At 34.5% G+C, this 17,795-nt stretch overlaps 1 protein-coding gene across 1 annotated transcript in view; it reads left to right on the forward strand.

The window, feature by feature from the left end:
• The window catches only part of LOC100921220 (myosin-1), a 33,257-nt gene extending 24,750 nt beyond the window's left edge, over window positions 1–8,507 (forward strand). Inside the window, exons 27-38 of the mRNA XM_031965538.1 lie at window positions 884–1,002; window positions 1,127–1,323; window positions 2,065–2,248; window positions 2,933–3,098; window positions 3,189–3,313; window positions 3,491–3,799; window positions 3,895–4,098; window positions 5,737–5,862; window positions 5,950–6,120; window positions 6,277–6,381; window positions 6,492–6,587; window positions 8,258–8,507. Coding sequence (XP_031821398.1) covers window positions 884–1,002; window positions 1,127–1,323; window positions 2,065–2,248; window positions 2,933–3,098; window positions 3,189–3,313; window positions 3,491–3,799; window positions 3,895–4,098; window positions 5,737–5,862; window positions 5,950–6,120; window positions 6,277–6,381; window positions 6,492–6,587; window positions 8,258–8,410 — 1,955 coding nt within the window. The 3' untranslated portion in view covers window positions 8,411–8,507. The remainder of the gene's footprint in view (window positions 1–883; window positions 1,003–1,126; window positions 1,324–2,064; window positions 2,249–2,932; window positions 3,099–3,188; window positions 3,314–3,490; window positions 3,800–3,894; window positions 4,099–5,736; window positions 5,863–5,949; window positions 6,121–6,276; window positions 6,382–6,491; window positions 6,588–8,257) is intronic.
• Window positions 8,508–17,795: the final 9,288 nt, after the last annotated feature.

A 17,795-nucleotide genomic window follows, 5' to 3' on the forward strand; every position in this document is an offset into this window, starting at 1 on the left:
TTATTTTCCTATTTTGGGAAAATTGGGATAATAGTGGATCCAAACCAGAAATCCTTAAGATAGGTGCTGGCAATATAAATATCAAAACTTAAACAATCCCTACTCTCAGAGAACTTATGTTCCTAACTGTAGTCTTCAGACTACTAGTGAACCCAAGTTAAGCAAAATTTGATTTAATTCTTTCTCTACCAATTATTCTCTACCAAGAATTCAATAATTCTTTCTATCAAAACTCAGATGATATTAGTGGCATGTGGACTAGAAAATCTTGGAGCCCAGTAGTGATTCATAGGTCAGAGTTGAGAAGAATTGTATTAGATTATGCTTCATTGCATAAGATCCCAAAATTCAGAGCTGGCAGAGAATTTGAAAGTCATTTAGTACAAACTCCTCATTTTAAAATAAAAAAAAAAAAAACTGAGTCCTAATGAGGTAAAAGGTAATAGGGCACAGGTAGTAAGTACTAAGATTTGAACCCATATTTTACTAATTTTAAATACCCTGTTCTTTTTACTATATTACAACTACATCCCGATAGAAAGAAACTCAATTTAAAAAATCTTGCTTTTTAAAATGTTATGTGAGTAGTTATGAAAAAAAATAATCAAGTGCCCCCAAAAGGTTAAGTAATATTGGCACAGTAGTTTGAATGTAGTAGGAACTTAATAAAGTTTTTACTCCTAAAATCACATCTACCTCCATTAATTTGATATATCTGGGAACTAAAAATGAGATTTGTGATTCATAAATTCTTGTAGACCATTTTGCTCATTCAAAAAAAAGATGTATTAAAATGATTTTATTGTTATTTATTTTTTAATTTAAAATGTAAATACTTCTAGGCTCTTTAAGTTGTTCCCCTTCCCTTCCTCCTCCCTTACAGGTGAATATTCACGTCAACTTGATGAAAAAGACTCTTTAGTTTCTCAATTATCAAGAGGAAAACAAGCATTTACTCAACAAATTGAGGAACTGAAGAGGCAGCTTGAAGAGGAGATAAAAGTAGGCTTCAGTGATTGTTAGCCTGAGTTATAGTCATTTTCTTTACTGATGAGGAATCAGCAATTTTGGTTCAAATATCCAGTAAGCAAATAAAATAATGACATCAAATTTGCTTTTTCCAAAGGCCAAGAATGCTCTGGCCCATGCCCTGCAGTCATCCCGTCATGACTGTGACTTGTTACGGGAACAATATGAAGAGGAGCAGGAAGCCAAAGCTGAGCTACAGAGGGCAATGTCCAAGGCCAATAGTGAGGTTGCCCAGTGGAGGACCAAATATGAAACAGATGCCATTCAGCGCACAGAGGAACTGGAGGAGGCCAAGTATGCTTGAAAGAATTAATGGGAAGGAGAATATGTTAATAAGTAATGAAGATTATTATCTAAATAATCTAATCCAGTTTGTAAATTGGGAGAGTAGCTTTCTACAGATTGCTTTGCTTCCCCTGGACAGAATAGAATAGACATTTTATACTTATACAGAGTTATAACTAGAAATTTTGACATTTAGGACAAATCACATGGAACACATTCCCCAGTCAATTTTGTAATTCATAATATGAAAATGATACAAGTTGTAAATAATACAAATTCAGTTTATCTAGGGTGGGAATTATGAGTATTAAAGTACTGGAAAATGAATTAATATAGCCTCTTAGATGTTATTAATTAGTCCCATCTAATAGTTTTCTATTTTAACAATTCTTACTAAGTATTTCTACTTTAGTGAAATTGTCAACATATAAATAAATAAGTTGTCAACATATAAATAAAAGTACTTGGTGAATTAAAAAATTATTATTATTATATTTTTTCCACTTCTAATTTTTCTTCAAATTATTTTCACAAATTTGAATTTGTAAAATTATTCTTGCTGCTAATGCATGACCACTTCCATAAACTCCAAGTTGGGTGGTCAAGTATAGTTCTTGTGAGACAGATAAATGAGATAGATGAGACAGAAACAGAGAGAGAGAGAGAGATAGAGAGAGAAACTTTTCATAATTCCACAATATATAGTTCTGCTTATGGTCACTAATCAGAACTGCAAACTACCCTTTTCAGGAAGAAGCTGGCCCAACGTCTACAAGATGCTGAGGAACATGTAGAAGCTGTGAATGCCAAATGTGCTTCCCTTGAAAAGACCAAGCAACGGTTGCAGAATGAAGTGGAGGACCTCATGATTGATGTAGAAAGGACAAATGCAGCCTGTGCAGCTCTGGATAAAAAGCAAAGGAATTTTGATAAGGTATTTCACACTAAATTTTGTGCTTTATATAGTCAGTTCCCAATTATCAACATCAAGATTATTTGTTTGGATTCCAGAGGTATGCTGGAAGGGCTCTTGAGCAATGATTGTTAAATTTTCAGTGGGAGCATTTAAACCTTGGAAATCTGCAAACTACAAATCAGGGCTTAATTTTTGTTTCATTTTTATTGTCAAGTGAAAATTATGGAGAAGTTATTAACAATGCTGGTTAAACTTTAAAGCATTCTGTGCATACTCTTTCCTCTCTCTCCCAAGCATTAGTTCTTAAGCATTTACCATCACATACCTGTGTATTTATATATGAGTTATACATACATGATCCTTTATTGAAATTATTCATGTCTATAGAGCTATATGAGAATTTGGGCTACATACTATCATAAATATAAAATACCTGGATTATAAGGCTTGTTGCTTTTCCTGTATTCAGGTTATAAAAGATATGCAAGGGACAGATGAGATTGAGAAGACTAGGTAAAATAGCTGTAAGAAATCAAAAAATCATGTATTGCTCCAAACAACCTAAAGGGGATATTTGTGGGTTTCCAATGTCTAATGTCATTTACTATATATATCCTTCCAAATCTATTGGGGTTGTTATGTGAACTCAATCCTTGTAACTTCCTCCATTGAATAGGCTGATAAACTTATATTTTTCTTCAGGTCTTGGCAGAATGGAAGCAAAAATATGAAGAAACTCATGCTGAGTTAGAAGCTTCCCAGAAGGAGTCTCGATCCCTCAGTACAGAGCTGTTCAAGATTAAGAATGCTTATGAGGAATCCTTGGACCAACTTGAAACTCTCAAGAGAGAAAATAAAAACTTGCAACGTGAGTCCCTTTCACTTGCTCTGTTTATAGTGACTTGAAAGACCTTTTATTTTTCCACCTGTATCATTGTCTCTACCTCTCTACCCCTAGAGGAGATTTCTGACCTGACTGAGCAAATTGCTGAGGGAGGCAAACGAATCCATGAGCTAGAGAAAATAAAGAAACAAATTGAACAAGAAAAGTGTGAACTTCAGGCTGCTTTGGAAGAAGCTGAGGTACACATAGCATTGTAGACTAGTACATTCAGAAAAACTTAAGCGTGACTTGGGAGTTATAGAATGACATAAAGAATGATATGGAATAAACATGGAAAATAATAGCACCTTAGGGAATCAGGTAATTAGAACACAGATTATTATTTGTTATTCACTTGATTGTTGGCTTTCATTAAGGCTTCTCTTGAACATGAAGAAGGGAAAATCCTACGCATCCAACTTGAGTTGAATCAAGTAAAGTCTGAAATTGATAGGAAAATCGCTGAAAAAGATGAAGAAATTGATCAGCTGAAAAGAAATCACATCCGTGTTGTGGAGTCTATGCAGAGCACACTAGATGCTGAGATCAGAAGCAGGAATGATGCTATAAGGATAAAGAAGAAGATGGAGGGAGATCTGAATGAAATGGAAATCCAGCTGAACCATGCCAACAGAATGGCTGCAGAGGCCCTAAGGAACTACAGAAATACCCAAGGAATACTTAAAGTAAATGGAACCATGCATTTAGCTGTTTCTGAATGTTTGGCTTTAGCTGAGACCTAAGAACATTATGTATAACAGAATTTGTTTGCTGTACCCAGGATACTCAGATCCACCTGGATGATGCTCTCCGAGGTCAAGAAGACCTGAAAGAGCAGCTGGCAATGGTTGAGCGCAGAGCCAACCTCTTGCAGGCTGAGATTGAGGAGCTGCGGGCTACTCTGGAACAAACTGAGAGGAGCAGGAAGATAGCAGAACAAGAACTTCTGGATGCCAGTGAACGTGTGCAACTTCTACATACCCAGGTAAGCACAATTACAACAGAGTCTGTATTGAGATCTATCCACTGGAAAGATAAATACTAAGCTAAAATGTAAAATACGTTGGCCACATAATGAGAAGACAGGACTCATTGGGAAAAAGACCTTTACATTGGGAAAGATTGTAGACAAAAAGAAAAGTGAAGGGCAGAGGATTGAGATGGATAGATAGTGTCATGGAAGCAAAGAATATGACTTTGAACAGATTTCTGGAGATAGTGAAGGATAGTTGGGCCTGGCATACTATGTTCCATAGGATCACAAAGAGTCAAACACAACTGAAATCTATTGGGAGAACAGAAAAAAAGGAAAAACTCAAATTAGGTCCTGCTTAAATATAGCTAGAGATTTGTCAAAACTCTGTTAAGGAATTTCTACTGAGCAGAGGGTTGGGTTTTTGTTGTTGTTGTTGTTGTTGTTTGTTGTTTTTTTGTTTTGTTTTGTTTTTTTAGATTTTTAGATTGGGGATTTTATACTAATCCCCAAATATCCAATGGACATCTCTACTGATATATCCTTCAAATACTTAAAACTCAACACATTCAAAACTAAATTCTTTCTGTTAATTTTCCAATAACCTTAACTCAACATCTCATGTCATTTTTTACTCTTTTCTTTGCCTTATACTCTCAAAGTGTTATTCATCTTTCAAGGCTTACTCGTTCTCATTTCCTTTAACAAAATATATCTTCTTCCTCTCCATGTAGTATTTTTGTACATCTGTTATTACTTTGTACTATTTAGCCTTGTATAATTATACCTTGCTGGAATATAAATTCAGTGGTGAGGAACCTATTTTTCATTTATCTTTGCAACTTATCTCTGAGGTATACTATTGTAACTTATATGAAGTGACCAAAATATTTATCAAATTGAATTGAATTCCTACCAGGAGTGTTACTAGGAGTATTTAGTAGACTATATAAAGCTGTGCTGACCACGCTAGCATTCAGGACACCCCAGAATCAGCCGGAGTCAGGATAAGCCAAAGTCCTCAATCTTTATCCTCGGTCCCCAGATGCAGGATTGAACAGGATGGAAGCAGATTCTCTGTAACCACCTTTTCCCTCTTCTACCGCCCTGAGTGTGTCCCTGGCAAGCTTTTCTCCACCCCTTCGACCCCGCTACAATCCTCTATACACCAATCATTGAACTAGCACAGGATAGGGGGAAGGACCATTTTCCAAGTGTAAGCCCATAGAGTATTGTCCAATCAGTAATTAGCCCTAAGTGCTTGAACTGACCTCAGTGCAATGACTCAAGAGTTTCAGCCTTCTACATAAAGCATCTTAAGCATTTTAATTAGAGTCTCTGAGAGGTAGCATGGTATAGTGATAGATGACCAGTCTTAGAGTAAGGAAGACCTGACTTTGACACTGAGTGGCTATGTAACCTTGGACAAGGCATTTAATCTTTTCAATATCTCAATATTAATCCTCCAATACTCTTTTATAGATGATTTTCTAATATGCATGGGTGTAAGAAGTTTCCTTTTGAAGTTCTTCCTACTAATGAAATTACAGGTCTATCTCTCTCCCACTTTCTCAAAGATTATGATCTTTGGTTGTTATTTGAGAAAGATGAAACATGGCAATTTGTGATTTTTTTCTCTTTTTTACCCAGAATACCAGCTTGATCAATACCAAGAAGAAGCTAGAAACAGACATTTCCCAAATCCAGGGTGAGATGGAAGACATGATTCAGGAAGCCCGAAATGCAGAAGAAAAGGCCAAGAAGGCTATCACTGATGTGAGAAGAAAACCTATTAATTTCCCTCTTTGATATATTTATATGACTACTTGACATTTATAGTTTTCTTGGTTTCTTGTTAACTAGGCAGCCATGATGGCTGAGGAGCTGAAGAAGGAGCAGGATACCAGTGCCCATTTGGAGAGGATGAAGAAGAACTTAGAGCAGACAGTAAAAGACTTGCAGCTTCGCTTGGATGAGGCTGAGCAGCTGGCCCTGAAAGGAGGAAAAAAGCAGATCCAGAAACTGGAAGCCAGAGTAAGTATTCCTGATGTCTGTACTTTTTTGGTGCTGTTTCAATCATAGCAAAAGAAAAAATTGGTGGGGTTTTTTGAAATAAGAAATCCCCAAAACAAAACAATGAGCAGGTAGCAATGGTTGAAGTCTGAGCTGAAATCCTCTCTCCTTTCTTAGGTGCGAGAGCTTGAAGGGGAGGTAGAAAGTGAGCAGAAACGCAATGCTGAAACTGTGAAAAGTCTACGCAAACATGAAAGGAGAGTGAAGGAACTCACTTACCAGGTAAAGGGAAGAGACTCTGGCAGTCTACAATGGAATTACAAATATTTCTACTTTTAAGGATAATGAAAATTTGATTTTCAAATAAACCACTTATTTACAAAATCTTTCAGACTGAAGAAGATCGTAAGAATGTTCTCAGACTTCAGGACTTGGTGGACAAACTGCAGTCTAAAGTGAAAGCATACAAGAGACAAGCAGAGGAAGCTGTGAGTACAGATTTGCTCATAATAATATGTTTTTTTAAATTTGTACCATTCTAGATTTTATCAAGGATTTTATGTGAGGCCTTTTATTTAAGCCTCACAAAAACCTTTTGAAGGTGGTATAGTTATTATTATTCCCCATTTTATGGATGAAAACGTTGAGCAGAGAATGTCAGTCTCTTGTCCCAAGAGCCAGGCCTCAAAAATGGATCTTATAACATTAAATTTAACACTGATTCAATGACACTACACTGATTTTTTAGATTGAGGATGTGCTCAAAGCTCCCTGTTCTCCTGTGCTTTCAGGCACAGTTCAGTTCCAGAGCTAAGTAGAAAAAAGGAATAAATAAGCAAAGAGGATCAAGGAAGGAAGGGAAAGAAATAGAAAAGATGAAGAGGGGAGACTATTGCCAGCAAAGCAGTAACATTAAAAAGCCCATTTCAATGATGCCAGGACCACATTGAGTGATTTAATCTCTGGCTTAGCACTCCTGTTCTCAAACTTTCCACTCAAAGATAATACAGATTTATCTTTTTACAGATCCCACAAATAAATTTTTCTAAGAAATTCATATAAAAATGTTTGATTTGCGGATAACTAGGGATGATAGCCTAGGCACAGATCAATGTTTATCTACTTATTTTTTGTACTTGTAATTCCAGCATCTAGAACAGTGACTATCTTATATAATAAATGTTTATTAAATTAAACTGTTGAATTCACAGATGTAGATTAGTATAAGGTGGCATGTACAATCAAGCCTTAAATAAGAGGAAATATCAGATCTTATAAATGTTAACCATTTTTTATTTTGTTTTCTTTGCCTGATTTCCAATTTTGCAACCTTATAAAAATAAGCTTAAGGACTTGAAATTATTTATTTGAGTGTTTTATTTACATATTGTTAATTTTTTATTGAATAAAAATTACTGATCAATAATTTAAAAATCAAATAAGATATAGATAAAGAACTGAAGATACCTTAAAGGTCAACTAGTTAGTCCTCATTTTTAGATGAAGACCCAGTAGGCAACAAGGTGGCACAGGGGATCTACAGTTAGGATACATGTGAGTTAAAATCGAGTCTCAGACACTTATTATCAATGTGTCCCTGAAAAACTCATTAAACTTTTGTTTGCCTAAATTTTTTTAATCTGTAAAATGAAGATAATAATAGGCACCTATCTCCAAGTGTTGTTGTAAGAATAAAATGAGAAATCTTAAAATGCACATAATCAGTTATGTTATATTGCTATTATGTTATTGTTGATGTTATTATTTTAGATGACCTCTGAGGGAAAAAAATTAATCTCAAAGGAGGACTTTGAATACTGGTTCTCTGACTCCACAATCAGTGTTCTTTCTATTGTGCCCATGTATTGAAAAAATATCAAGGAAATTAATCCTAATATTTTAAAGTTAAGTTCTATAGGAGTCAATAGACCCTGTGTGATTTTGTATTCAAGAAAAATCAGAGAATCAAAAGTCTAGAGCCAAAAAAGTTACTTTAGAAAATATTTAATCCAATCTCATTATTTTATGATCAAGGTCTAGAAGGGTTCAATGATTTCCTCATGGTCATATCTCATAAGTTATAGAAATGGATTTGAATTTACATCTTGAGGTTCCAAATCAGTCTTTCATTCTCTCACAAATTCATTTCTGTTCTCAGGAGGAACAGTCTAATGTCAACCTCTCTAAATTCCGCAAGATCCAGCATGAGCTGGAGGAAGCTGAGGAACGGGCTGATATTGCTGAGTCCCAGGTCAACAAGCTCCGGGTGAAGAGTAGGGAGGTCCATACGAAGATTATAAGTGAGGAATAATCCTCATACTTCCGGGTGACTGAAGAAACACAGAATGTGAAAATTTTTGTCACTCTGATTTGTACCTATTTTCTAGAAGATAAAGACTCTAGGGAACTGCAAAGAACTCTCTTGTCTGTCTTTTTCTTTTACCACAACCATTAATTATGTGACTTGAGGAAGGACTATGGGAGCTTATACAAAATTCACAATATTCATAGCCTTAAGTCATTCAGAAATCAATAAAAAAATAGTTGGACTCCTAGGCACAATCTGCAAAGGATATAAGTATAACAGGGGGAAAATATAAGGAGTAGTTTGTTTTTCTGGCACATTTATATTTTTTAATCTTCTTTTGTCCCTTATTTCCTATGTACCTCAGTGCCCTTATGTATAGGTTGCCCCAAATCTAAAACAGTCCCCCATGATAATTCTCCACAAATCCTAAATCCTAAAATCCACAATTCCTAAATCCTTCCTTTCATGTATAGCAATGTCTACCATGGTCCCTTCTATCTAGAAGAAAATGTGTTACATTTCACCCTTCTCCCTTGGTTCTCCAGTATTCTTAGAGGGCTAAGAGACATCTAGTCTCTCTGCTATTGACCCTAGTGACTACAAACTGTGTTGTTCTAATTTTAAGGGAGAGATCTTGCATTCCAGTTCCATTTAATCATCAAAAGTCCAAAGAGGCTTTATAAAAGAATATTTACTTCAAAAATATAAAAAGAGGAAACATATAAATGTTCCCAACTATCTGCCATATGGCTTCTTAATCCTCCTGTACCCCTATTCTCATACACATAGAAACACTACCTTAATCTCTGAAAAGGGGAGACCAATTAGGTTCATGGTCTAATCCAGTTCCTATAATGCCATCTTCCACCAAGTTCTAAATCTAAAGCTACCTTTGGGCTTAAATCCTAGATAATCTGGCATTTAAGAGTTTCTCTGCTATACTGGTTGCAGATCTGAATTGAAATCTAGCCTCAAAGACCACTATTACTTTGAGACTAGATCTGGGAACTCCATTGCTTATGCCTAAAGCTTAATTAAAAGGACAAAGGAAATAGACGAGACCAAAATCCCAAGCCTAATTCTCAAAAACATAAGAAAAGGGGGGAAAGTAGTCCTTCTATTCACTCAGCTTAGTTCATGGTATATACCCATGCTATAGGTCAGGACTAAGAAACCTTTTTTTCTGCCAAAGGTCATTAGGATATTTATAACATAATTCACAGACTATACAAAATTATCAACTTATAGAACTCAAGTAGTGGAAGATTGCTGTACATAGCTGTCAGTTCATTATCACCTGTGATTACCTTGGCAAGGCCAGACCAAATGATTTCACAGACCTTATAAGGCCCTCGGGCAGTTTGTTTTCCCCCTTACCACAGGTGAACAGAATCTTCACCCTTTATATGGAACTATAAAAAGAGAGACTGTCTGAATCAAGTTAATATTCAATCCAATATTAGACTGGAAAAACATTTTAGGTGCTTAATATGTACTAAACCATGTGGAAACAAACAGAAAAGTGAGCCAGTCTTTGTTCTTAAAAGAATGCATTCTAATTGGAAGAGACAACATATATAGGAAAGTTTTCATCCAAGTACTAGAACCAGGGATATTTAGGCTACCCAGTAGGAATGAAAGACCCTGGAGAGAAAGAGAGATTTTGGAGAAGCTAAAGGTGAGAGAAGTGGCTTGATGGCTAAGGTCTGAGGTAGGGCTGTTAGTGTAATAGATTCTGATGTCCTTAACTTTGTGGTGGGCTCAAATAACCTTAATTTTCCCTGTTGTCTCCAAAAGTGTTGGAATCTTTACAAACTGTTAAGCCATTGGAGTTGATAGAGACAATAATTATCTAATTTGGCATGGTTCAATATGATTGATTTGATCTTAGAAGGAGATATTTTGGGCCAGAACTTGAAACAAGGTACTAAGTACAACTGATAGAAACGATGCTTGTGTTCACACCTTTAGAGAGCTCATAAGTATCTAAATACTCAATGGAGTTCACACATTTGGGAGATTTCAGGGATTAGTATGAGATATCCGAATTCACACCTCAAAAGAACACACTTTATACTAAATTCATGAAGCGGGGGTTCTATAGACACAAAAAGAATAGTTGGTATCGGTATACCTAATTTGAGGCTACAAAATAATTTCTGAACAAATAATTATATTTTCCTTTTGACTTTTATTGTAGAATAAGAGCTATCCTTCCTACAAGGAAACTTTTGTCCCCAAGGCTCAATAAAAATCTATTAACCTTTGGAAATCATATACCCAAAATTTAAAAAAAAAAACATTTTTCAACAAAGCGTTTTATATATATATATATATATATATATATATATATATATATGTATGTATGTATATATATGGTATAAGTATTGGATACTAGGGATACAAGAACTAACACAAACCAGAATTTGCCTTAGAAAAATTGACATTCTAATTTATGATTCAGATTCCTACATAATAGCTTTCAAGTCACTGTCATAAGCTCACAAAAGCCTGTATCTTGTGGATGGCCCTTTATTTCCTAACAAACAGAATATGAAAATGACCTAAGACCTTATGATATCCATGGTACCATCTTAGACTTGCCATTTTTAACAGATGATGTGGGTGATAATAGGACAAAACAGAGCCTTCCAAAAACTGACTGGTTATATCTGGTGATTAAACTTCCAAGGTAGCTAGAATTTTTTACTTCTTCTCTTTCTACTAATGGTAACTTAGCTCAAAAACTTAATCTCCAGTTATCATCTGTTCCAGTAACGGGAGGAGAGAAAGGAAGAGAGCCAAGCTATTTATCCCTCCCAGGCTGCCAATCAAAAGTGGACAATATTTATATATTCTTTCTTATCCTTTTAGATTCTTAATACATTTACATTTGTTTGACTTAAAAAACTTATGTTTTATGAAAAAATTCTCTAAATCACTATTGATCAAAGAAATGCAAATTAAGACAACTGTGAGATACCGCTATATATCTCACATATTGGCTAAGATGACAGGAAAAGATAATGATAAATGTTGGAGGGGATGTGGGAAAACTGGAACACTAATACGTTACTGGTGGAGTTATGAACTGATTCAATCATTCTTTGGAGCAATTTCGAAGTATACCCAAAGGGCTATCAAATTGTGCGTACTTTTTGATCCAGCAGTGTCTCTACTGTATCTATATCCTATAAAAAATTAGAAAAAGACTCATATATGCAAAAATGTTTATAGAGCCCTTTTTGTAGTGACAAGGATCTGGAAACTGAGTGGATGTTTCCACTCAGTGGAGAATGGCTGTATAAATTGTGGCATATGAATGTTATGGAATATTATTGTTCTATAAGAAATGATCAGCTACTGCGACATATTCAACATATATAGGACTGCTTGCCATCTAGGGGAGGGGGTGGAGGGAGAGAGGGGAAAAATCGGAACAGAAGTGAGTGCAAGGGGTAATGTTGTAAAAAATTATCCTGGCATGGGTTCTGTCAATAAAAAGTTATTATAATAAATTAAAAAAAAAGAAATGATCAGCAAGATGCTTTCAAAAAGGACTGAAGAGATTTAAATGGACTGAAACTAAGTGAAGTGAGTAGAAACAAGAGAACATTGTGCACAGCAACAATAAAATTATGCTATGATTAATTCTGATGGATGTGACTCTTTTCAACAATGAGGTGATTCAGGCTAATTCTAATAGAGTAGTGATGGATAGAGCCATCTGCATCCAGAGAGTGGACTGTGAGGACTGAATGTGAATCACAACATAGTATCTTTACCTTTTTGTTGTTGTTTGCTTGGTTTTTTGTTTTCTTTCTCATTTTTTCTTTTTGATCTGATTTTTTCTGTGCAGCATGATAATTGTGGAAATTTGTATAGAACTGCACATATTTAATATATATTTGGTTGCTGTCTAGGGGAGGAGGTGGGGGAAGAGATAGAGAAAAATTTTGGAGCAGAAGGTTTTGCAAGAGTGAATGTTGGAAATGAATGTAAAGTGTTTGCATTTTTGTTCTTCTTCCCAGGTTATTTATACCTTCTAAATCCAATTCTCCCTGAGCAACAAGAAAACTGTTCGGTTCTGCACACATATATTGTATCCAAGATCTACTGTAATCTATTTAACATGTATAGGACTGCTTGCCATCTTTGGGGAGAGGGCGGAGGGAGGGAGGGGAAAAATCGGAACAGAAGTGAGTGCAAGGGATAATGTTGTAAAAAATTACCCTGGCATAGGTTCTGTCAATAAAAAGTTATTTAATAAAAAAAAGAGTGAATGTTGAAAAAAATTTTGCCTATTTTTTGAAAATAAAAAATATTATTAAAAACTTATGATTATTTAAATTCACCTAGGCTAACTTGTTTTATTGTCTGAGGTGTGGAAGTACTGGAGGGAAGAGGTTTTGTCCTCCTAGAAATGATAGAGATGGCCCTCTTAATGCTTAAAGTAGAGAGAGAAATGTATGTATTAATATCTTCCCCAAGCCCATTTACAAAAAAATAACTTAAGCAAACATGAGAAGCTTATGAGGTTTTCTGCCATTTTGGCTTGAGGCATCATTTCTGCAGCTGTTGATTGGGCACTGGGGGTGCTTGGCTGAGTCCATGTATGCTTTCTGCTTTGCCCCTGATATTAGAAGGATTACTACCACTAAGCTAAATTTGAAACCAGAGAATATGTGTGAGTATCTCAGTTCTATAAAGACATTTGATAAAGTTTCTAATGATACACTTTTCTCCAAGACAGATAAATGTAAACTGATTTGGAATTCTGCTTCTGCTAATTACTGTGCTACATTGGGCAAAATACTTTTTGCTCTAGTCCTCAGTTTTCTCATATGTAAAATGAGGGTATTTTAGATAGAGATAGACAGACAGAAACATATACATCTACATATATATTTACATATATATATATACATATATATCTATACTGTATATATCTATAAAATGATGGGGTTTCATTAGATGATTTCTAAGTTCCCTTCTAGTTCTAAATTCTATGAGAACATAATCATAACCTAGCAAACTGAAATTTAACTCTATTTAACCTCAAATTTTACTTTCTTTGCAATGTCCCCCATGCTTTTGAATGATGCTAGACATCCAATAGGACTCAATTCAAATTTCTGTCAGTTATCTCAATAGTACTCTTAATGCTACATACTAATCTTTTATTCTTCTCTACTTAAGTTTCTATCATGTTCCCTGCACAATTACCAGAAGCCTTTTCTCTCATAAAGTCCATTATTGAATACCTACTTCCACTTTCTAAGGAAATGTATTTGCCTTTTACTTTACTAAGTAATTAACAATCATCACTCATGAATTACCTCATTTTGCCTCCTGAAATCTACAAAAACCTATTTTCATAATCCTCTCCTCCTTTGTTTTAATGTCCCTAAATGTTGAAATGTATGACCTGATATGACTATTTGCATGTAATAATGCTTATTTATTAGATAGAATTGGGTAGATGAGAGAATACCCACAAGTAAACAAACTCTTTGACTTGAGAGTAGTCAAAATTACAGCTAAATCAAGGAGAAAACAATTCCACCAGATCTGGCTCCTCTCAGAAGTCTCTAAGGTTTCAGGTATTGGGAGTCAAGATATACAATGGATGACTGGTTTATGATACTTCATGATACTCATATGAGTGTTTAATGGGAAAACTGGAGAAATTCCATAGATCACACATCTAGATTTTAACAAACTGTTTGATAAAATCTCTTGTGCTTTCTATGTGGCAAAACGAAATAATTGATTTAAGTATATTTGGAACTGATTGAATATTAATTTGTCATGAAGTCTTTGGTGGAATAGAGCTACATTTAACCTGTGCCATTTTTTATTAATGATGGATAAATTCAGAGGTGTAATTCTTATCAGAGTTGCATATGACACAAAGTTGGGAGCTAAAGTTAATACATCAGATAACCTTGATGATATACAGATTTTTAACAGGCTAGAATCCTGGGCTAAACTGAAAAATGAAATTTAAGAGGGATGAATATGAAGTTTTAAACTACCCAAGGATGATGCTTTATACAGATTCATATCTTAGACTAGACTTAAGTTGTGGGAATTAGAAACAATGAATAAAAGCTGAAGAGGAGCAAATTTCTACTCAACCTAAGAAGGAACTATTTAATACTATGCAACAGGCATTGTCTTAAGCACCAAAGGCAAAAATTTTTTTCTTCTTTGCCTCAGAATAAGTTACTTGTTCCAATGTATTAATCATAAAGTCCCAGTAAACCATAATTCAGTTAACAGATATCTTAAGCCTGTGGATTACAGTTAAAAATACATTGATACATATGAAATGCACACTAACATTAGGTACATTCTCTTTATTTTATTCAACCCCAAGTGTCTGTAAAGAAGCATGCAGTTCTTGTGTATGACTTGTAATTCTACAATACTTTTAGGTTTAAAAATTTTTCTGTTAACCCTGTAAGGTAAATTTTATGAAATTGTACCTGTTTGAAACTGAAGCTCAGAAAGCTGAAGCAACTTTTCCAGAAGCATATGGAAAATGAACGTCAAAGCTGAAGCTCAAATTCAGGTCTCCTGACTGCAGAACTAATTCCTGTATGTTATATTGAACATGGGAAAGTAAACTACCTCCTCGTCCCATAATGAAAGTACCTGGGAAACTTGTCATTTTCAATAAATAGTGGGTGAAAAATTAAAATATAATTAAGATCCATTTGCTGTGGATCACAGTGAAAAGTGACAAATCCTTTTCATATGCTTTTCATTATATCATGAGTATCATTAAGTATCATTAGTCATATATAATATGTTATGTTATACACATTATATATAAACATATAGAAAGATATATGTTAATATAGGCTATATACCATTATTATTTTATATACCATAATATATAGGCATAATATAAAAGTTATATAACTATATGTGTGTATTTATATAAAATATAATGTTATATATAACATAAGTTAGGGGCAGCTAGGTAATGTAGTGGATAGAATGTTGACCCTGGAGCCAGGAGGACCTAAATTCAAATCCAGTTTCAGACATTTACTAGCTGTGTGACCATGAGCAAGTCACTTAATCCTATTTGCCTCAGTTCCTCCTCTATAAAATGAGCTGGAGAAGGAAATGTTAAATCACTCTAATATGTTTGCCAAGAAAACCACACATGGGATCACAAAGAGTCAATCAAGTATGTCTGAAAATGATTTAATACACACAATATAAGCTATATAATATTACACATACTCTGAATTCATCACTCCTTTCTTTAGCCCTAATACCAGAACTCTCCTTTCCATAATTCTTTAATTCCTTATACTGCCCCAGTTTCTTATAAATTGAAAGTTTATAAATTGAAAAAAGGAAATTTCTGTCTCATGTTCATCAGCGAAGCAGCTTTGTCTAACATATTCTGGGTTCTATGAACTTAAAAAAATAATTTTAATAACTTTCTGTAGTTTCTTTGATAATCTTATATATTTTTATTTTATGCTTTTAAAAACATTATTCTGACATTTTCTCTTTATTTAAGATAGTTGACTTCTCTTTTTGATTTACAAGAAAAAACCTCATCAATTTGTAAAAGGGGTCCATAACATTAAAAAAAAAAAAAGACAACCCCCTGTCTAGGGTACAGAGAGCTGACCTTGAAGTCACAGAAAGCTGACACATATAATACTGAGGAAGTTGCTTAACCTCTTTGTGCCTCAAGCATATTACAGAACAGTTGCTGATTTGCATTTATGCAGGGGAATTTCATCACTGAAAATTCCTTTTACCCCAATGAAATCAGAAGTCCAATTTCCATCTTCCCCTGCCCCACAAAGTGCTACCTACTCCCAAGTGAATTGCTTGAGGCTCTTTTACCAAAAAAAAAAAAAAAAAAAAAAAAAAAAATGATTGATTCCTTTTAAGAGTTAATAAATAACATTACAAAACCTTCCATACAATAGGCTACCTATTTTTTGGTGCTAATCTAATAAGAAACTGGCTGAGAGTTGGAAGAGAGGATGAGTGATACAATAATTGAGCTAGTTAAAAGCATCTAGAAGCCCTGAATCCCAATACCCTGTTTAATACCGATACAGAGCCCAGGATCATCCCCTGTCAAATTATTTATAGGAGATTGATTCACTTACTTAATGTGACAAGATATATTTCTAATTATATCCATTCACGGTTAGTTGTTGCATATTAAGCTAGGAGATTGCCAAAAATGTTTTGCCAAAAATGTTTTGAGCAACGAAAGCAGAGGAGCCTGCTGTGTTGGCAGATCGGTCTCTATAAAAGTGCTGTTGTGGCAGCTCAGTCCTGTACTTCCTCAAAATCTTTCAAGGTATGTGCCCATATACATTCGCATATTTAGAAGTGTTCATATTTGTGGGAACAGGGGAAAATGAGATATAAACTTGTTATGAAGAGCTTCCAAATGAGAGCTCTACTCCCTGTGGATGCTGTACTGACACATCCCTGAAGTGCAAGTTATTTCCTAGAATTTTAATGTTGCATTCCTAATGATCCTAGTGCCTTAATAATCCCAGCGCTCAGAGCCTAACTGACAATCACAGCATCACTAAGTAGCATCTTGTGATTAAATAAGTCATGTTTTCTCTCTCCCTCTACTCATCTCTTGTAGTGATCTGCCTCAAACCTGTATCTTCTTCATCTGGTAACACAAGAGGTAAGAGACAAATTTAATCATATCATATAATAACAGTAATAATAACAATAGCGATAATAATGTCTTGCATTGATAGAGTACTTTATTGTTCATAGAGTTTTCGCATTTTTTGTCTTATTTGACCCTTGTAGTAACTCATGAGGAAGGCAAGGCCAGTATTACCATCCTATCTTACAGATGAGAACACCAAGAAGCACAGAAAAAAAGTGACTTCTGTTCTATCCCAGTTAGGATAGTCTCTGGACAAGAAAGCAATGATATCATTGCATATCAATGAGTAACTGTTTTATATACTAGTATCAAAAATATAGAAACATAAGAAGCAAATTACATCTTGAAATCATGAAAAAAATCTTCCTTATAATTTTTTACAAATTCAGAGAGGATATACTCTTTCATATTTTTATCTAGAACAAAGTTCTGAACTTTTTTGTATTGTAGCTCTTTGCTAGATCTGGACTTCTCTCAAAATAATGTTGCTAAATGCATAACATAAAATACATAGGATTACAAAGAAAAACTATTCTAGTGAAATTCAGTTATAAAAATGTTCTTTTTTTAAAGTTCACAAATTGTAGATTAAGAATTTTTGAATTCTAGATGCTTATCCTAATTGTAGCAAACAGATGTAACAAAGTATTCATGGCCTAAACAATCATAATAATTCATTTTTTAAGCAGTCAAATTTACAAA

The sequence above is a fragment of the Sarcophilus harrisii genome, chromosome 4, assembly GCF_902635505.1.
Source record: "Sarcophilus harrisii chromosome 4, mSarHar1.11, whole genome shotgun sequence".
Taxonomy (NCBI): domain Eukaryota; kingdom Metazoa; phylum Chordata; class Mammalia; order Dasyuromorphia; family Dasyuridae; genus Sarcophilus; species Sarcophilus harrisii.